This window comes from Schistocerca nitens, chromosome 9 (genome assembly GCF_023898315.1).
Source record: "Schistocerca nitens isolate TAMUIC-IGC-003100 chromosome 9, iqSchNite1.1, whole genome shotgun sequence".
NCBI classification, from domain to species: Eukaryota; Metazoa; Arthropoda; class Insecta; order Orthoptera; family Acrididae; genus Schistocerca; species Schistocerca nitens.
In genome coordinates this window covers 302,668,164-302,690,470 of record NC_064622.1, presented here as the reverse complement: position 1 = coordinate 302,690,470, position 22,307 = coordinate 302,668,164, and the positions used below count along the sequence as shown (strand labels likewise).

The window sequence follows — 22,307 nt, the reverse complement described above, 5'->3', positions numbered from 1 at the left end:
CCCTTTCTTTGAACAACTTATGTTTCTTGCACTGGAATAGCAACAAAGCGCAGTTTTCAAACATGATAAAATATCTCAAGAGGAACTGCATTTCGTTCGATTTATTACTCCCATTTATCTTTAAATTTGTATTACAACGAACATATGAGCACTATAGTATAAATATCGACTGTACGCACTGCGTGTCCTGTTCGGAAACAAACTTGTTCCATTCGCTCACAGTTCTTGTTCTAACTGCAGTAACGTCCACTTAACACTTCGCGCACAAGCTTGTATTGAGTTCTGCTCACTGCATGCAACAGAATACTTAACCTCTGATTGTGTCCTGCAAGCAGTTGCAAGACATCAGAGCGTCTAGCAGACGCTGAAAGGTACAAAAGATAAAGATAGAATTTTGAGCTGGTAAGACCTCGACTGGAAACGTAGGAGATTCCGAAGGTGCTTACAGAGAAGGAATCGGTTTGACGTAAGTTTTAATACTTAAAACGATCATTACACCGGTGCTTGTCTCAGTAGACACAAAACTGAATCCAAGTTAAGAACTTAAACGTCCTGTGGCTAGGTTCACACATGGAGTACATTCAGTCGACCTACGACTGATGCTGTATTAAGAATAGATCTAACTGCTACTAACTTTGAGTTAGAGATCTTGGGTGCACAGGCAAGTCTTAGCCAGCACAGCCGTAGGCTTACGAAGGTAAACGTCGCAGGCTCCACAGTCTTCAACTACTGGCTTCTTCCTACTCTCAGCACTCTACTTGACGACAGTCAAGCCCTGTCGATTGAATCCTTGCATAACTTGATGTTGATAGTACAAAGAAACGTCTCCTGTTATTGGAAACTTCCTCCGAAAGTACCTTTCTTACGCGACGCGCCTCCTATACCAAGAGTGGCTGCTTCTGCCTTTGATAACATTATTTGAAGTGCTACTCGAACGGAAGTTATTCCGGTGCACAGCGAATGGACCACAGTCCGTGGCTCTTGCCGGCGCTTAAACACTCCTTAAGCATGTGTTGTTCCGGTGTACATAGTGAACGACCACGGGCACCTGTTCTAAAGGGCGCCTTCGCCCGTATAGGCTCAAAGATAGCTCCGAATTCTATACCAATGCTTGCCATTATTAATTAGAAATGATACATTGCGCATTTTTGAGTTAAGACGCTAAAAGATGAACAGAAAATGTCAGTGTACGTGTGTACTGCATCTCTGCTTGGAGTGGTGAACATTTTGAAGCGTGTGATGACACCTCAAGGATGCTTGCAATTTTTTTCCGATTCCCCCCCCCCCCCCGCCCATCCCCGCGAAGGGGGCGGTCTGGCAGCAGCTTAGTACGCCGCTCTTCAGCCTAAAGAATTTTTAAAACATAAGAAGAAGAGAATAAACAATAAAAGCAGGCGATAAAACGGTGACGTAAATTGTTAATGGCGGAAAACTGTGGAAAGTTAAAACATAAAACAAAGGGTTCGCGATGCTAATAAAATATACAGGAAGCAGACAGGTAAAATAGTAGACACACAATTAAAAAAAATGGTTCAAATGGCTCTGAGCACTATGGGACTCAACTGCTGAGGTCATAAGTCCCCTAGAACTTAAAGCTACTTAAACCTAACTAACCTAAGGACAACGCACACATCCATGCCCGAGGCAGGATTCGAACCTGCGACCGTAGCGGTCGCGCGGTTCCAGACTGTAGCGCCAGAACCGCTCGACCACCAGCGGCCGGCACACAATTAAAAACACACGGTGACAGTCTGGTTTCTGTTCGCAAGAGATGTAAAAATCACACCCAGCGACAGTATGATTTCCGTTCGCAACACTTCGGAAAAGACGTACTACACTTAAAACTCACTGGAAACATGGCACTAAAAAAGTCGGCACGAAGATGACACACCACAGCCAATGGCACATGACGGGGTTAAGAAAGGAGGGAGGGGAAAGGAAAAATGAAGTTGGGTGGGAGATGCTTTTGCAATTTTTTTTTTCCTTTATTGACTTTCAATTCCCCCCAAAGAAGGCGGGCTGGCAGCAGCTTAGTACGCTGCTCTACAGCCTACAGACTTTTATTTTAAAGAACAGAAGAAGAAAAGAAACAAGAAAAACAGGCGATAAAACGGTGACGTCAGGTGTAAAATGGCGGAAAAATGCGGAAAGTTAAATCCGAAAGCAACAGAGGTTGGCAACGATAATAAAAGACACGGGAATCATACAAGTAACATAGGACACACACAATTAAAAAACACGGCGACAGTCTGGTTACTGTTCGCAAGAAATAAAAGGCACACCCAGCGACAGTATGATGGCCGTTCGCAACACTTCCCAAAAAGCACAACACGGAACACTCACTGTAGAACACTGCACGAAAGTGGCGGCACAAAGATGACACTCCCGAGCCAAAGGCAGATGGGGGGGGGGGGGGACCTGGAGGAGGGGGAAGAACAAGGAGGGAGGGAGGAAAAAAAACGAAAAGGAGGGGGGGAACCAAGGAGGGAGAGGACAATAAATGGGGGAGAAGGGCAGACGCGAGAGGGAATGAGAGGAGGCAGAGGAGGGAAACGTAAAAGGACTCGGGGGGGTGAGAAGGGGGCAAAGAGAGGGGAGGTGGGGAAGAAAGAGGATGGAAGGGGGGGAGAGGGAGCCCAGGAAAAGGACAGAGGAAAGGAGGGGGAGTGAGGATCAGAGTTGATAGGAGGGATAAATGGAGGGAGAGAGGGCATCATCCGGGAGGGGGAGTTGATGGAAGCCACCTTGGGAAAGGAGATGTAGGGTGTAGAGATGGAAGGCAGGGGGGGCACAACAGTGAAGACGTGGCAGGGGGCGGGGATGGGAGAGGAGATGAGAGGAGAGGAGCAACCAGGGGGTGAGGGGGTTCAAGGCGGCGGGAGGTGTAGAGGATGCGGATATGTTCGAGGAATAGGAGCAGATGGGGGAAAGGAATGAGATCATAGAGGATCTGTGTGGGGGGCTTTTGCAAAGGACGAGTTTGTTTATGCATGCTGACAAGAGCTGTACAGCTTGCAGGCTCAATTATTAGCAGCTTTCGTAACTACCACTTCTAAATCCATACATACCATAAAATGAATATACTGCATGTTTGTTGAGGGCGTGCTGGAAAGTAACGCCTCCGAAATTTTTATTCTATTCTCAATATCGATTGAGATATTACGCGTCCTGCACATTATTCGATCGAGTTCCCCCTTCGGAGACACAAGTTGCAGCCTCCTGCCGCTAGATGGCTCCGAATTGTTTCGTCTAACGCGGCGGCGTGCAACGTAATTATGTCCACGCGTGAGAGACCCTCAAAACACTGAAAGCAGGATTTCGCAGAGTTATTCCACACATGGAGCACATACTTCTTGAGCATGACAATGCCAGAGCACACACGAGCTCTGCAAGACCTGCAACAATCCGAGCCCTTGGGTCATTGCCATCGATCATCCTCCATACAGTCCCAACTTGGCCTCATCCGATTTTCATTTGTTTCCAAAACGTAAATAACTATATCGATAGTGATGCAGTGCTGCAAGCAGAGTTGAGATTGTGGCTCCATCAACAAAGGCAAACGTTCCAAAATGACGGTATCAAAAAAGGGGTCTATCGTTGGGAGAAATGTGCTCATCGCCACAGTAGCTATGCTCAGGAATAAATATGTAGATACGAAGAATAAAGATGCAGAATGTTAATAAAGTTATTTTTTTTAAATCTTTAAGAGTTTTCACCTAAAAAATTTGGGACCTTGATTTTCAGCACGGCATTGTACTATGTATATTCCACGTATCGTCCTAAACCACTGGGATGATTTCAACCAAATTTCGTACACGTATTACTTACTGCCTCGAAATAATAGCTGTGGAGGTAAGAACAGTCTACCTATCAAAGAGGAGGGATAAAGGTGAAAAAAATGTGTGGTACAGGACGCGTGAATATCCTGTTTTATTGACTCATTATTTGAGAAGGAGAGCACTTTGTGACTTGCAACGAACTTTACACATACTTTCAAACTTTTACGAAACTTTTTCACTCTGACAAGCTCCGCAAAACGGTGAAAGGGAAAAGTTTATTGCTTACTACATTTTCGCTGTTCATGCAGTAAAACTGCCGCATCAGCCATGAAATTTTAATTTATTACTTCTTTACTAGCAACTGTATTCGCCACACATTTTGGAGACAGTATACCCATATCGCATTGGAAGTACTTGCAAAGTTATATCATTGCACGATACATAGTTCAGGAGATATCACGTCATAAACATTGAGCTCCGTGAAAATGAAACTGCAGGGCGAAATTCACTAGAGATATAGGTGAAATAAGTGTACAAATATGTGTGAAACAAATGTGAGTTCGTATGTGGACAAAGCTGTGTGTAAAATATTTGTCCCAAACCCCTGTATCGATTTGAACCTAAGTTCTTTACAAGTATTACAGTACTTACTATCTGGATAGAAGTACTTTGGGGGTAAGAACCAGCACCCTCTATTTCAGGTGGGTGTGATTACGTGGAGAAAGAAGCGGGGAGGAAGAAATGGACAGACAAAGAGGGGGGAAGGAGGGCATGCCCTCTATTGTTCCTGATGTATATTAACGACATAGGAGACAATCTGAGTAGCCGTCTTAGATCGTTTGCAGATGATTCTGTCATTTACCGTCTTGTAAAGTCATCAGATGATCAAAACGACTTGCAAAATGATTTAGATAAGACATGTGTATGGTGCGAAAAGTAGAAATTCACCCTGAATAAAGTTATTCCATGAGTACTGAAAAAAATCAGCTAAATTTCGATTACGCGATAAGTCACACAAATCTGAGGACTGTAAATTCAAGTAAATACTTAGGGATTACAATTACAAATAACCTAAATTGAAACGATCACATAGATAATATGTGGGTAGAGCAAACCGAAGACTGCGATTCATTGGCAGAACACTTAGAAGGTGCAATAGGTCTGCTAAAGAGACTGCTTACACCACGCTTGTCCCCCATATTCTGGAGTATTGCTGTGCGGTGTGGGATCCGTATCAGGTGGGACTGACGGATGACATCTAAAAAGTACAAAGAAGGGCAGCTCGTTTTGTATTATCGCGAAATAGGGAAGATAGTGTCACAGACATGATACATGAATTGGAGTGGCAATCATTAAAACAGAGGCGTTTTTCGTTGCGACGCGATCTTCTCATGAAACTTCAATCACCAGTTTTCTCCTCCGATTGTGAAAACATTCTGTTGGCACCCACCTACATAGGGAGAAACGATCATCACGATAAAATAAGAGAAATCAGGGCTCGCACAGAAAAATTTAAGTGCTCGTTTTTCCCGCGTGCCGTTCGAGAGTGGAACGGTAGAGAGAGAGAGTGAAGGTGGTTCATTGAACCCTCTGCCAGGCACTTTATTGTGAATAGCAGAGTAATCACGTAGATGTAGATGTAGATGGACACAGATATGGGTGAGGAGAAAGAAGACGGAGAGGAGGTTTGGGGGAAATGGACAGACAAAGCGAGAAGGAGATGGACGGAGAGAGTAGGGAAGAGGAGATGGACAGAGGAAGTGTGGTGTGCGTACTGTAAGACCTTCGGTACACACACCATCAGATTATTTGACTTGTCGCTCTAACGAAGTAGGCGAGTGCCAGTAATATGTCTCGTGGTCTTATCGTGGCCTGTTCATCTCCTGCCGTTAGGTCAGACGATAGAAATGCCACTTGCACGTTTAGAGTAGCAGATTGACGGTGACCAACTTTAAACAGAACTTGATTAACTTTCACACACATTTATTAAAATAATAAAAATCATATAAATTACTTAACTTGATTCTGGAGGCTGTTTACAATTGACAATCTGAAGTTCCTTTGGTCTTGGTACGTTAATCTTATTCTCACATATCTCTGATACTTGATAAAGTGTCTATACATTTCTCTTCATGTCTGTGTACAGGAATATGATAATCTTATTAGGCGCAGACTGAACCGTGACTATAGACTGGTACAGACAAATGCAGATAAATGCAGAATAATGCAGACTGACTAATCGGAGGTCTGTACACTCGTTATGATACCTCGAGCGTTCATGTATCACTGCGCGAGTGTGATCCGCGAGGAGAAAAGGTTCTATGTTAGCAGCAATCTCATTGGCTGCGTTACATGTTAATACGCGGATCAGCGGAAGCAGAATTTGGTCCGTCTCTATGACAGCGCCATCTCGTAGTGCGGAGACGGACGAGCGCTGCGCCTGCGATGTTGTGCTTAGCGGGGCGCGCTCTATTGGGAAAGTTGTGTACGCGCTGACTACGCGGAACTATGTACACAACAGGAAGGAAGGAGTAGGAGATAGACAGAGAGTAGTGCTAAGAGTGGACAGAGAGAGAGTCAGCAGCTGTCGGACACAGAGAGAGGGGCATGCGGATATGGACAGAGAGAGGGAGAGACAGAGAGAAAGAGAGAGATGGACTGAGGGAAGAGAGATGGTGGACTGAGACAGGGGGAGGAAGAGACAGAGAGGGCAGGGAGGATATAGAAGGGGCAAGAGGAGATGGAGGGGAGTGGAAGAGATGGACACAGGGGGAAAGAAACAGATGGACAGAGGGGAAGAGCAGAGAGAGAGAGGTGAAAGGGGCAGGTAAACAGAGAGAGAGGTAGGCGAGAGGCAGGAGGAGTTGGGGGGGAGGGGGTGGGTGGGTGGGAGGTGGACAGGGTGAGGGGGAGAATGAAATGGACAATGGTTCAAATGGCTCTGAGCACTATGCGACTGAACTTCTGAGGTCATAAGTAGCCTAGAACTTAGAACTAATTAAACCTAACTAACCTAAGGACATCACACACATCCATGCCCGCGGCAGGATTCGAACCTGCGACCGTAGCAGTCGCTCGGCTCCAGACTGTAGCGCCCAGAACCGCACGGCCACTCCGGCCGGCAATTAAATGGACAGAGAGAGAGAGATGGACAGAGAGAAAGGGGAGAGGAACTGGACTAATAGAATTGGAATAAATACATGTCCAGACAATGCTGGTAGTTTCTGTAAAAATTCTACAGCTTTCACAATAAACATACCGTTTGTTGCATTTTTTAACGACCTTTGTTTACATGCTATTTGATTTTAAAATGGGGGCGTCCTTTGTCGGACACCCTGCAGCTGCTCGCCCCGTGTTGTAACGTGCCTTGTGGCGTGTGTCGCGCAGTGGACGGCGGCTGGAGCGCCTGGTCGTCGTGGGGCGAGTGCAGCGCGGCGCGGTGCGGCCAGCGGGGCGTGGTGCGCCGGACGCGCTCGTGCTCCAGCCCCGCGCCGCTCAACGGCGGCCAGCCCTGCCCCGGCACCGCCGTCCAGAAGGCCGAGTGCATCGGGCCGTGTCCGCCGCAGCAGCCCGGTCAGTACACCGCCAACAATATAACACCAGCACTGTTAAAGCGCAACACAAATCTTCTTTCATTCATGTAGCAACGTAGCCGTCTACAGTCGTACCATTTGCTGAAGTACGCCTATCACAACCATCCCCCCCCCCCCCTGAGAAATCTTGTTTTGGCACTGGTTACTACCTCACGGTTAGGTTCCGAGTTATTATTATACATTAACGCGGTGCCGGTACACGGAGATGCTGCACGTAGGGAACGGTACCAGGCAGCAACTGCAACCGAGCGACGTGGCGCAGTGGTTAGCACACTGGACTCGCATTCGGGAGGACGACGGTTCAGTACCGCGTTCGGTCGTCCTAATTTATGTTTTCCGTGATTTCCCTAAATCGCTCCAGGCAAATGCCGGTATGGTTCCTTTGAAAGAGCACGGCCGGCTTCCTTTCCCATCCTTCCCTAATCCGATGAGACCGATGACCACGGTGTCTGGTCTCCTCCCCCAAAACAACCAACCCAACCCAGCAACTGTAGTTGCATTATCATATTCCGGTTGAAGTTCTTCTGTCCGTGTCTGCTTATAAATAAATATGTTTTGAGAAGCGGTTCGCCTTGAGGAAAACAGTGTTTTCTTCTATTACCCGGATATGTTTCGTTCAAGTTTCAGCACCATCAGTGGCCTTTTATTTTCTTTCTATTAAGTAACAGCGAAAATGTTCTTCACTGTCTAAACACATATAAATTCGAGTTTTTAAGAAAATATTTACATATGAATTTCAAAACAGACGAAGTTTTGTACATGTGCCTTGGTACGACATGCTGTGGTTTTCCTAGTTTTTTTTGTGTTTTGCATGGCAGTTGTTTTTCTTTCACAGTTTACCTGCAACCAAGGTATTTATACAAAACTTCGTTTTTCAAATTTGTAAATACTTTCTTAAAAACTCAATAAAGAATATTTTTCCTGTTGTTTAATAGAAAGAAAATAAAAGCCAACTGATGATGCTGGAACTTGAGCGAAACATGTCTCAGTAACAGAAGAAAAGAAAGACCCGTGTTTCGCTCAATGCGGACGCCCTTCCGAAAGCAAATCTAACTGCATTTTGTGGTACCTTTCGGCACGTACAGCAGCTCCGTGTCCCATGTCGCCAAGCTATTAATCGTCTGAAGATGGTCACGTTTTGACTAAAACAGGTAACCAGACTAAAAATATATTAGTTGCGGTCTAGACTGACTCTTTTTATTACACTTCTTAAGAAGATCGCTGTCGCCCTTTATGACTTCAAAAATATTTTCTTGACTGGCCTAGCGTTGTTCTCCGGTCGAGTAATAACCACCTAGTATCCAGGTGTTTTTACTACTAACTCCAGTGCCTCTGTGTGTGAGTTTCGTTATTTACGTAATTGTGGTCTTTTCTTTTCTAATTATAGCTGTTTAAATTAGTCGGTAGTAGACTATTGTCTCAGTAGAGTTGTGTCCTGTCCTTTATCTATGATCGCACTGGCTCACTGGCTCTAGTTCCCAATGGTAGTACAGGCAAGGTCGAATCAAGCCTTTAGAGTTTAGTACGAAATGAAACGATGTCTTAGGGCTCAGTCAGGACAGAAAAGAAGGTAGTGGGTGTCTGTTTCCAAGCTACATGCCTGTGAACCCGGTTCCCCGAGAGCACGACAAAATTTTCTGGAGGGGACCGATGGCTCCAGAGAGTGGAACAAACTACATTATTGGCCGTTGAAATTGAAACTCCCTTAAAGCGGCATCCAATAAATATCACTATGTCTGGAACCGTGTTACATACTTTGATATGTAGGTTTCAGTGCAAGCACTCAAAACAGATGTCCGCCTCCCTAGTTGAGCAGTCAGCACAGCTGGCTACCAGTCAGAGGATCCAGGTTCGATTCACGATACTGCCAGAGACATTTCCTTGGTGTGAGGACTGGAACAGGATGCAGTCAGCCTCGTGAGGCCAGTTAACGAGCTTCTTGATGGAGTAGTGGTAGCAATACCAGGTCCGCTAAGCCGGCGACGACTGGGAGTGCATTATGCCGCGCCCACCCCTCCTTATCGCATCCACATGAGACGATTCGCCAGTCGGTCCCAGTTGGTCCGTCTCTGACCAGAACGGCGGTGCTCAACTCATTGTCCTACAAATGCCCGAACCTTTCGGAAGCAGGCCGTTGTAGCCGAGCGGTTCTAGGCGCTTCAGTCTGTAACCGCGCTGCTGCTACGGTCGCAGGTTCGAATCCTGCTTCGGGCATGGATGTCTGTGATATCCCTAGGTTAGTTAGGTTTAAGTAGTTCTAAGTCTAGGGGTCTGATGACCTCAGTTGTTAAGTCCCATAGTGCTTGGAGCCATTTGAATTTTTGAACCTTTCGGAAAAGTGCATGTGCATGTCCTTGAAGGGGACAACGTAGAATACTACACTGAACGGCCAAACAAACTAGCACACCTGCCCAATATCGTGTAGGGCCCCCGCGAGCACGTAGGCCTGCGGCAATATGACGTGGCATGGACTAGACTAATGTATGAAGTAGTGCTGGAGGGAACTGACACCACGAATCTTGCAGGGCTGTCCATAAATCTGTAAGAGTACGAGGCGTGGAAATCTCTTTTGAGCAGCACGTTGCAAGGCATCCCAGATATGCTCAATAAAGTTCATTTCAGCCCAGCGGAAATGTTTAAACTCAGAGGAATGTTCCTGGAGCTACTTTGTAGCAATTCTGGACGTGTGGGGTGTCGCATTGTCCTGGTGGAATTGCGTAAGTCCGTCGGCATCCACAATGGGTATGAATGGATGCAGGTGATCAGACAGGATGCATCGCTACGTGTCACTTAGACTTATGGGAGGTCCCATATCACTCCAAGTGCACACGCCCCATACCATTACAGAGCCTCTACCATCTAGAACAGTCCCCTGTTGACATGTAGGGTCCAGGGATTCATGAGGGTGTCTCCAGAACCCTACACGTCCATCCGCTCGTTAAAATTTGAAACGAGACTCGTCCGACCAGGCAACATGTTCTCAGTGATCAATAGTCCAATGTCGGTGTTGACGGGAGCAGGCGAGGCGTAAAGCTTTGTGTCGTGCAGTCACCTAAGGTACACGAGTGGGCCATCGGCTCCGAAATCCCATATCGATGATGTTTCGTCGAATGGTTCGCACGCCGACACTTGTTGTTGGCCCAGCGCTGAAATCTGTAGCAATTGCGGAAGGGTTGCACTTCTATAACGCTGAACAATTCACTTCAGGTCGGCGTTTGTCCCGTCCTTGCAGGATCTTTTTCCGGCGGCAGTGATGTCGGAGGTTTGATGTTATACCGGATTCCTGATATTCACGGTACACTCGAGGAATGGTCGTGAGGGAAAATCCGCAGTTCATCCGCTAGTGCGCCGACTATGACATCACGTTCAAACTCGCTTAAAAAAATGGAAATGCCGTGTGGCTAGGGCCTCCCGTCGGGTAGACCGTTCGCCTGGTGCAAGTCTTTCGAGTTGACGCCACTTCGCCGACTTGCGTGTCGATGGGGATGAAATGATGATGAAAGACACACAACACCCAGTCATCACGAGGCCGAGAAAATCGCTGGCCCCGCCGGGAATCGAACCCGGGACCCCGTGCGCGTGAAGCGAGAACTCTACCGCAAGACCACGAGCTGCGGACCAAATTCGCTTAAATCTTGATAAGCTGCCACTGTAGCAGCAGTAACCGATCTAACAATTGCGCCAGACCCTTGTTGTCTAACATGGGCGTTGCCGACTGCAGCGCCTTATTCTGCCTGTTTACATATCTCTGCATTTGAATGAGCATGCCTATACCAGTATCTTTGGCGCTTCAGTGTACGAGCGTAGATAGTTTTTTTTTTTTTTTTAAAAAAAGAAAATGGCGTCTTCATTGCCAGGATACTTACTGAACTGCCCTTTTAGAGTGTTGCCAGCTGTAGTGTGTTTTTGTGAGTGGTCAGGTAGCTGTCAGTGGCTCACGGCTGTTGTGACTGTCCCCGACAGAGGCGTCTACGGTGGTGGACGGCCGCTGGTCGCCGTGGTCTCCGTGGTCGGTGTGCGGACCCGACTGCCGGCAGCAGCGTCACCGCGCCTGCACCAGCCCGCCTCCCAGCCACGGGGGCCGCTTCTGCCCCGGCAGGGACACTGCCGTCGCCGACTGCGCCGGGGGACTCTGCAGGCTTTCCGCCGGTAAGCCGCCGCTGCCTCTTGCCCCTCTCTCTTCAGCTCCCTGCTGGACTTTCACACTGTCTCTCCGCAGTCACTACGAGGGGCGTTTGAAAAGTCCGTGAAAAAATAAAAACTACTAATGTGTTTCGAGTAAATTTTTATTTTTCGACATAGTCTCCTTTTTGGCATATACACGTCGTCCAACGCTGTTCTAATTTGTTGATCCCTTACGAATAATAGGAATTGTCCAAGTCTGCAAAATAGCTATTAGTAGCTGCAATCACCTCCTCGTTTGAATAAAACCTTTGTCCCGCCAGCCATTTCTTCAAATTGGGGAACATAGTCCGAGGGAGCCAAGTCTCAAGAATAGGGCGGATGTGAAACGAGTTGGAATCCTATTTCCATTAATTTTGCGACCACAGCTGCTGAGGTGTGTGCTGGTGCATTATCGTGATGGAAAAGGACTTTTTTGCGGTCCAATGGCCGGCGTTTTTCTTGTAGCTCGGTTTTCAAACGGTCCAATAACGATGAATAATATGCACCTGTAATAGTTTTACCCTTTTCCAGATAGTCGATGAGGATTATCCCTTGTGAATCCCAAAAGACAGTCCGGCCGAAGGAATGGTCTTCGCCTTTTTTGATGCAGATTGTCCCTTGATAACCCATTGTTTAGATTGTTCTTTGGTCTCAGGAGTATAGTAATGTATCCATGTTTCACCCACAGTGACAAAACGACGCTAAAAATCCTGCGGATTCTTCCTGAACAGCTGCAAACCATCCTTGAAACACTTCACACGATTCCGTTTTTGGTCAAGCGTGCGCAGTCGCGGAACCCACCTTGCGGTTAGCTTTCTCATGTCCAAATGTTTATGCAAAATATTATGTACCCGTTCATTCGAGATGCCCACAGCACTAGCAATCTCACGCACATTAACTCTTCTGTCATCCATCTCCACATCATGGATTTTATCAGTGATTTCTGGAGCCGTAACCTCCACAGGGCGACCAGAACGTTCAGCATCACTTGTGCCCATATGGCCACTCCGAAAATTTTGAAATCACTTATAAACTGTTCTAATCGAAGGTTCAGAGTCACCGTAATGTTTATCAGGCTTCACTTTAGTCACCTGAGGCGTTTTGACTTTCATAAATTAATGTTTAATCATCACACGAAATTCTTTTTCGTCCACTTTTTTGACAATCAGTCGACTTTCTTGATTCACACGAATGCCAAACACAAAGAAATAGACCACTATGGCTGAAACTTGGTGTGGGTTCTTTCCAAAGATGCTACTGACTAAACATGACCTCGATACTCGCCGGTGGTACCATCTCTCGGACTTTGCACAGACTTTTCAAACGCCCCTCGTACACTACCATCGAATAACATACACTGCTCTGCACAACTTGAGAACGAAACTAATCTTCATGTGGTGCGTCACTGGCAAGTAAATTGCTCGATGGAACTTCGCGAACCATGCTTGGAAAGAATTTCTACAGTATATTGCAGAAAGTAACTGAAAAAAGTACGCAATGAAGCGAACAGAAATGACACTTTTGATCGAAGGCAATAATTACATTGAAGTCACCGCGATTCGTGAGGCCATGACGCAAGGTGGGACATGGTTCTTAATGGGATGTGTGGTCAGCGCGGACGACAATGCACGCTCTGCTACGTGCTCTCATGTTGGCCACGAGGTTGGTAAGGAGTTCTTGTCTCAGGGCTTTGCATTCCCGCGCCATGGCGGTTGACAACTGGATGGTCGTTGGCGCATGTGGGACATTCTGCAATACGTTTGCCCAAAGCGCCATTTGTGCTCGATTTGATTTAACTTGGTCGAACGGGCAGGCCAGTCAATTCGCCGAATATTCTCTCATCCTAAGAGCTCCGCCACTTGCGCTGTTCGAGTCAGTCGCGCAATGTCATTCATAGAAATGAAGTCAGGACTGATAAGGCGCATAGGGGAAAGTAGTAGGTCGTCATAATAATGTTGAGCGATGAGCTACAGTGTTGAAATATTTGGATGTCGGTACACCCATGCAATTCCCATATCATAATACTTGGGCCACCAAAACAATCATTTTAGACAATGCTGGACGTACCCTGAAATGACAAGAGGTGGAAATATGTAATGTGCCCAGCATCATTAATCGTTTTAATGGTGCAGGTGTTACAGTGTGCGGAGCCATAATGTTGCTTCCGTGTACTCATCTCCAAATCTGTGAATCACGTTACACTGATTCATAAACCTTATTGTGACACCGCATTCCTTTCCAGTGCGTCTTTTCGGGGGTGCAGCCGGCCCTGATTTCGTTTCCATGGAGGACAGTGCGCTACCGTATCCAACAGCGGAGGGGGAGTTTATTCGGGGAATGGACTAGCCTGCCCGTTCCCCCGACATAAATCCCATCGATCACCTTGGGATGCATTGGGCAGATGGGTTGCATCACATGCACCAACGTTCATCCATTAATTGTCAGTGACGCTGCTGGAGGAATAGAACGCACTACCACAAGAACTGTTTACCAACATTGTGGGCAGCGAGGGAGGACGCCATCCTTGATCACAAGCGCTATTGAGAACCGTCTTCCGCCATTCGTAACGTCCAGATCATCTTGAATCGTGGTTACTTCATTGCAACTATTGTCCCCGAATAAAAGTGTTATTTCTGTTCGCGTCACTGCGTATTTCTTTCAGTTACTTCTGTACTATACTGTAGCACTTCTTACTATGTATGTTCTAAGTTTCATTAAGGTATGTTACTTAGAAGTAACACATGCGGAAGTTACTTTCGTCCGTAAGTCTTGCCCACCAGTGTGTGGTTATTTTAATCAATGTCGTAGTCAGAAGTAACAATAGGAACAAATATTTCCTGTCATTTCGTTTTCTAAAGCGGGGAGGGCTGGGATGTGTAGCGTTATTCGTAAGAACATCTAGGGTTTCAGAAGAAAACTGCGCAAATACTACAAGAAATACAGAAAACAGGCACCTATCAGTGGATAGAGTAACCCTCCAAGTTTCTAACTCGCATTAATTTGCTCAATATTGCCATCTTTCGAGCCGCAGCTAACGTCGTCACGCGCGTGAATCACATTGAGAAGGATTGCCCTGGAAGGCGCATTGAAAATCTGCCCATTGGATTGTCTACTTACAGGTGAGAAATAATTCGATGGGACAATACGAAGTGGAGATGAGCAAAGTAGAAGGTTAAAAATTAAACTTGAGAACAGCACAACCCGCAGGTGGAAACTTTAATTATACGAATTCTGCAACCGATTAGCAGGCCTCCCTTTGCCATCGGGACGTTAACACATAACAATAACATGCATAAAGTTTCCACTGGTGCTCTGATAGCCTATCGTGGAACATAAACGTTCCAATGGTAGCGAACGTCTTAAAAGAGCACATTGGACACTTTCGAGATGGTGCGCAAATGATGGCAGGTAGTCATTTGACCCTCCACCGTGTCACGCTGTCTGAGCCTGGGATCGGTGAAAATAAAGCCTCAGCCGCCAGTCAATCATGGCACAAATCCATCTTCTGGATTTCATCGATGTCATTTGGTGGATTTCAGAGCTGTAATTGATTCCGGGTCTGTGGCCCAGAAGTTAGCCTGTGCTATCAGGTTTCTGTAACAATGTTCAATGTGTTTGTGCATGCAGGCTTTCGTGGCCAGTTTCATTGATGACATTTTTTCGGGTTTTCAGCCGAGTCGCACAGTCGCCGTATTGTCTTAACGTTTTGACGAGTTTCCTAGATGTTTTCCTAAAGCGAAGTTTCAGTTTCGTGTGGTGCTGTGCCGCGCAAACCGGTTCTACAATTCGCTCATCAAACAGTCGGTGGAGATAGGAGTACATGAAGATACTGTCAACCAGAACAGCGGTTTCCACCCCGGACGGGCTCTGGCAAAAATAGGTCAGGATCGCTGTAACTTGAAAGCACCGGAGGCAGCGAGCAGATTATACAGGCAGTACCAGGACTCGACGTCCAGACCTCCCTCAACTCCTTCCGTATGCTCCTTCCACCTGCCGCGACAATTTTTCCGAAAGCACGCCAGTTGCCCACGCGTTCGGTCATCAGCAAAGCCGTCTGCAGTCCCGGGTCTTAAAGAAAGGACCTAAGCACGAATCCGACACTTCCCCTGAAGATAGAGAGTAGGAAACTCGTCGAAACGCTGTGACAACACAAACGTACCACGACTCACTAATAATCCGAGAAAATTTCATCTATGTTGGAGGTAAACACAGATAACTCAAAACATGTCTTCATAGCACAAAATTTGTTTCTTAAACAAGTCACAGAAGACGCTCTCAATCACAACTGACATAGGTCGTGTTTTGCACTGTTGGCAACCTGTATTTGGTTGTCATTCGCAAAAATTAAAGCAATACAGATCTACATGACCTACCACAACAGCAGTTCACTCCGAAGTGACGCTTGATGTCTGTTTAAAAACTTTTAAAAGCGATATAATGTTACAAAACGAAGAGTAGATTAGATTAGATTAGATTAATACTAGTTCCATGGATCATGAATACGATATCTCGTAATGATGTGGAACGAATCAAATTTTCCAATACATGACATAATTAAGTTAATTTAACAACATACTTAAGTTAATATAACAACTTTTTTATTTTTTCAATACTAGGATAAGGCTGTCTGTCTGCGGACTATCGTTATTTTAAATTACATCTGTATTCATTCAAAAGATCTTTTCTTTTGCAAGTTAAATTTGTTTCAATATGTACGAGGGTTATGTTTTCAACCTCCGATCTGTCGCAAAATTAAAACCACAGTGAAAATCCTGTGAAGATCTGAGACTATGTATTGTGCATTGTCTCTGATATGCCCGTCTATCGCTTCATATCGTACTTTTTAGTTACGAGTGCACACTAAGCACGTAAAAATGCCCAGAAAATAGTGTCTCCCGCCAAGTGGGGAATCCTGCTGAAGCGTTTCGCCTGATTTCACGCAGCCCACATAGCATAACTGTGATATGTTTCCTTCTTCATGACAATCCTCGGCCACATATTGCAGGTGTAACAACAATGTTCGTCCACCGTTTTCGATGGTAATTGTTTGATCACCCACCATACAGCCCAGATTTGGCTCCCTCTGTTTTTCATCTCTTTGCTTACATGAACCGTTGACTATGAGGACAGTATTTTCGCACAGATAACGAGCTGCAGACCAGTTTAGAAAAATGGCGGAAATGGAAAGCTGCGTCCTTTTACGACGATGGTATTGGAACGTTGGCAACATGTTACGACATATGTCTAAGTCGGAGCGGCGACTATGTAGAAATATAGTTGAAGGATGTAACTAACTTTGCAAATTGAGACATAATTGATTTTCATTGTGGCTTTCCCTTCGCTACCGATCGGAGGTTGAAAAAAAAAAAAAAGCCCTCGTATTAACACTGTAGCAACCACACTTCAATTCACTAGCCGGCCACGGTGGCCGTGCGGTTCTAGGCACTTCAGTCCGGAACCGCGTAACTGCTACGGTCGCAGGTTCGAATCCTGCCTCGGGCATGGATGTGTGTGATGTCCTTAGGTTAGTTAGGTTTAAGTAGTTCTAAGTTCTAGGGGACTGATGACGTCAGATGTTGAGTCCCATAGTGCTCAGAGCCATTTGAACTTCAATTCACTACTATTTCTGGCACTGTGTCTGCCAGATTATCAAAATAAAATAAATAAAATTTTAACGAAATTTAAAACGACTGAGAAATGATGTGTAAATTGTCTTGTCTTAGTGCGTCAGATATTTCTTTGATATATGACTATCTGAGTCAGCGTTTGTGATATAATACTTTATAATCGATTATCGATCACCGAAGCACAGTCGATCATTACCCATACCAACACTCTCTTTGATCTTAACCAAAATTTACATCAAGTGAATTCGATTTTTTATCCATATTTGGAATGTTTAATTCATCCCCCACATTTTTCTGCCATGAGTTGAGCATCTGTAACAACTGAAGACAGCAGTAGAATAATAAATTTCATGGGGGACCTACTCATCTGGCTAATCCAAAAACTGTATCACGTATTAACAAAGGAAAGTTGTTGCGCAATATTAAGATTCAGGTAAATGACTGTTTTGGAAAGTGACACTTATTCAGCAGATGCTGGAGGGCAAGAGATCATATTTTACAAATACACCTGTAAACCAAACACATCAGCTGAATTAATATCACTAAAATATAAATCATAATACTAAATTCTCTTAACTTCGGAAATATTAGTTACAAAATCTAAGACGCAAAAAATACACCTGTAAACCAAACACATCAGCTGAATTAATATCACTAAAATATAAATCATAATACTAAATTCTCTTAACTTCGGAAATATTAGTCACAAAATCTAAGACGCAAGACCGGAAAATAGCGCAGGTCTCACCAGCACTTAAGGAAGAAAATAGGGGTAATCCGCTGAATTGTAACCTCATATCACTGATGTCAATATGCAGCAGGATTTTGGAACATTATGAATTACGTGACAGAAAACAATCTGTTGACACACAGGCACCAAGGATTCAGAAACTATCGCCAAGTATTCACACAAAATAATGAGTGCTTTCGACAGGGGATCTCAAATTGATCCGATATTTCCAGATGTCGTTAGTTGTGTGACTGGATTCGTGTTTTCCTGTCAGAAAGTTCAAATGGCTCTGAGCACTATGGGACTCAACATCTGACGTCATCAGTCCCCTAGAACTTAGAACTACTTAAACCTAACTAACCTAAGGACATCACACACATCCAAGCCCGAGGCAGGATTCGAACCTGCAACCGTAGCGGTCACGCGGTTCCAGACTGAAGCGCCGAGAACCGCACGGCCACACCGGCCGGCTCCTGTCAGAAAGATCACAGTTCGTAGCAATCGACTGGAGGTCATCAAGTAAAACGGAAGAGGTTCTGGGTTTCCAAAAGAAAGTGTTATGGGCCCACTGGTATTAACAACCTGTACAATCGATTTAGGGGCCGGCCGCGGTGGTCTCGCGGTTCTAGGCGCGCAGTCCGGAACCGTGCGACTGCTACGGTCGCAGGTTCGAATCCTGCCTCGGGCATGGATGTTTGTGATGTCCTTAGGTTAGTTAGGTTTAAGTAGTTCTAAGTTCTAGGGGACTAATGACCACAGCAGTTGAGTCCCATAGTGCTCAGAGCCATTTGAACCAATCGATTTAGGAGACATTCAGAGCAGCCCTCTTAGATTGTTTTCCGATGATGCTGTCATTTATCGTCTAGTAGTCATCAACAGATCAATTCTAATTGCAAAATGATTTAGACAAAATACCTATATGATGTGAAGAATGGCAGTTGGCCATAAATAACGAAAAGTCTGAGGTCATCCACATGGACTTTAAGGAATACCTTAAATTTTGGCCACACGATAAATCATACGAATCTAAGAGCTGTCAATTCAGCTGGAAACCTAGGGATAACAATTGTGAACAGTTTAAACTAGAACGATCACATAGATAATGTTGTAGGAAAGGCGTTTTATTCGCAGAACACACAGAAGATGCAGCAGGTCCACTGAAGAAATGCCTACACTACTCTTGTCAGTGCTCTTCTTGAGTGTTGCTGCGCGATATGGGATCCGTATCAGATAGAATTGACGGGGGACATCGAAAAAGTTCAAAGATGGGCAGCTCGCTTTGTGTAACCGCAAAACAGTCGAGAGAGTGTCACAGATGTGATACTCAAGTTCAGGTGGCAACCATTTAAACAAATGTGTTATCGTTAGGGGGAGATCTTTTCACGACATTTCAGTCGCTATCTTTCTCCTCCGAATGCGAAAGTATTTTGTTGGTGCCAACCTACAGTGTGAGGTAAGATCATCGAAATAAAATAAAAGCAATCAGAGCTCGCGCGGGCAGATTCAAGTGTTGGTTTTCCCGTGCGGTGTTCGAGAGTGAAACGGTAGAGATATTGTGTGAAGGTGGTTTGTTCGAGAGTGGAATTGTGGAGAAGTTTTCTGAAGGTGGTTCGATGAATCATCTGCCAGGAACTGAAGTGTGAATTGCAGAGTAGTCATGTAGATGCAGATGTCGGTGTAAATCCACTGTTATCTTCCGAATGGCTTGTTTGCGACCTCATGTTTACTGGAACGTTTTTGCTTCTATTACCGTATACTTTCACCCGTTAATAGCTATGACACACCCAGTGTACCCCTGCTCTTGTTTTTGTGAAGATAAGATCAAATTCTGGATACAGCAAGGAATGTGCGATTATTTTTCCCACAGACTGCGACGCGACGAGAAGAATTTTTAACAGTGATATGCTACACTGAAATGAGAGCCGTCTGCATCGGTCGTTAAAGTGTTTTTCAGAGTATTCGTGCTGACGGATAAGTGGGTTCGCGGAAGAAACGTACAACGTGCTAATGGTGGCACAAAAAGGATGTGTAAAATCGATTGGAAACCGCATTCTGCCCTGTCCGTGCGGCACAGACAGCATGTCTTTGATCGCTCCGGCGGATGTAATATGTGTCTGCATAAACTCCATTTAACGGTTCAGCTGAATAAAATCTGTAACTGTCCCCGATTTAGCTGCACAGTAGTGTCGGCACCGAGTGTCTGTTGGAAATGCATGCAACAGCAGAGCTTGCTGTTTCATATCAGATTAGAACCACAACGTTTCAAAATTTACGACGTCATACCCACCAAGAATTATTTCTGCTCCATGTTTCGAGCTCTTCCTTCTTACAGTCAGTTTAAGCTACGACGAAAATCAAAACCAGATGGTAACATCTAGAAACACTGTTGTCACATGCGATGAACGGCTACTGCGGCTGAAGGCTTTCGCCATTATGAGAGTCGCAGTGATAGTAATTACACGTGTTTCTGTGACAAGTCTAATAAACATATTTCTTCTCTATAAAGACACGTATACATTACAGTATCACATCAAATATTTACACAATATATAATTCTCTTTTAGCAATTCAGGGATTAGCTGTCTGTCTGTTGTGGCTTCTTCTACGTTGTGTCTGTACAACGCAGCTCTCTGTTGAACGGTATTTCATTAACCGTTTAGCTTATCTGCTATTTTCCATTCACTCCATGTCTTTTGTTTCTTTTAATTTTTGTTTGTATTGCTGTATTTTATCATTTAGAGCGAGTGTATGGTGTCATAATCTTATGAATTGTAATACATAAGCTCTGAATAATTTTTGCCACCTACCGTAATATGCGGATGTGTTCGGAATGTACCCTTTATCTACAATGATTATGATCATAATTCGGCAATACTGAGGCATCGTGCAGAACGGAAATTCGTTCACATGATTAACAACAAATAAGCACGCACACCCACAGTTTTTATTGTGGTGTTCTCCCTATTTAGGTGACACAATCCATCCGCTAGTTAAATTAAGACGTAGGAGATTTTCAAAATTACCGACCATGGTTTCCACCACCTTTGACCGATCACCATAATTCCTTCCTTCCTCCTCCTCCTCCTTCTTCTTCTTCTTCATGTTTGTTGCTTTTCCGTCGCTTCCCAATGTCTCTTACGCGAATCTACAAAATTGTGCTTAATGGAGAATGTAAACTTCTTGCACTGCTCTGTCCAACACATTTAGAGACCTAGTAAATCTCTCATCTTCTTAAACTTGAATTAATTGTCACGAAAGAGGAAGATCAATATATGTCAACAAGGATACTGGATTCTACTTCCAAGTACCTACCGAAGATTCACAGTGGATAAGGTATTGGAATCACCTTCCGCCAGAGTTAGGCTAAAATCCAAGCTTCCGGCGGCTTTAGTGTATAGATTAAAGTGAATGCCGAGATGATTCTGAGGTAAACCTTCAGATAATTCTGGGGCAAATTTTTCTACACGCAAAGCGTATTATGGGCTCAGAAAAGGGCAGTTCGAGCAACGTGTGGTGTAAGTTCACGAACTTCTTGTAGAGCCCTTTACGGGAGTATGGGGAATTATGACACTGCCCTCTCAATATATGTATAATGTCGTTTGTTATTGACAATATGAGCTTATTGACAAGAATTAGCAGCTGTCACTCGATTAATGCTAGGTAGACATCCTGTTTGTATTTGGATCGCACCTCCTTACTCTCTTGCAGAAAGACGTAAAGTACTCTGCTACATCTATTTTTAGTAAGGTTCCACAATAAATAAACAATCTTAGTAGTAAATCTAAATTGAAAAATTTGCTCCTTCTATTCTGTCAGGAGCTTACGGAAAAATTTGAGCAAATGCCTGTCTTACATTACTGATTGTACTAATATACTCGAATACTCAGCAGCCTGCCAACGGCATAAGATTCATGTACATTTTATTTTATTTATTATTAACTTTTTCGATGTTTTATTTCATGTACTTCTCGTTCCACGACCATCGATATTGTCTCCCTTGTTTGGTCCTGCGGAGCTAGACGTGTAAATACTAATAAAAAGAGATATAGGAGGACACGACCAATTTATCTCCCCGTCGTCGTCCAATTCGAGCTTGTGCCCCCTCGTGGAAGTAGTGTAAAGTCCAATTTTTTTTCCTTTTTTTTCTTCCATGAAATATGCAATTCAATCCTTTGTTAAATATAGTATCTCCTAATTGGCATACGTGCTCTGGAAAAAAATGAGGAGCAAGTGAAGCAATGGATGTAGAGCTTTTGAAAGTGATTTATTTATTATTTTGGTTTCAGGAAACCAGGCAGAGGCCGCTGGCAGCCATGACTCGGTGCAGCTGTCAGAAGAAGGTGAGCAGCTGATCCCTTTATTCGTACTTCCAGGTATACACACCTTCAAAGATTGTGCACAGTCGTTACAGCGT

General features: G+C 44.8%; 1 protein-coding gene across 1 annotated transcript in view; it reads left to right on the top strand.

Moving 5' to 3' along the window:
* Positions 1-22,307, top strand: part of LOC126203183 (netrin receptor UNC5C) — a 339,422-nt gene that overhangs the window by 264,852 nt on the left and 52,263 nt on the right. The window contains exons 6-8 of the mRNA XM_049937425.1: positions 7,167-7,352; positions 11,336-11,521; positions 22,180-22,233. Coding sequence (XP_049793382.1) covers positions 7,167-7,352; positions 11,336-11,521; positions 22,180-22,233 — 426 coding nt within the window. The remainder of the gene's footprint in view (positions 1-7,166; positions 7,353-11,335; positions 11,522-22,179; positions 22,234-22,307) is intronic.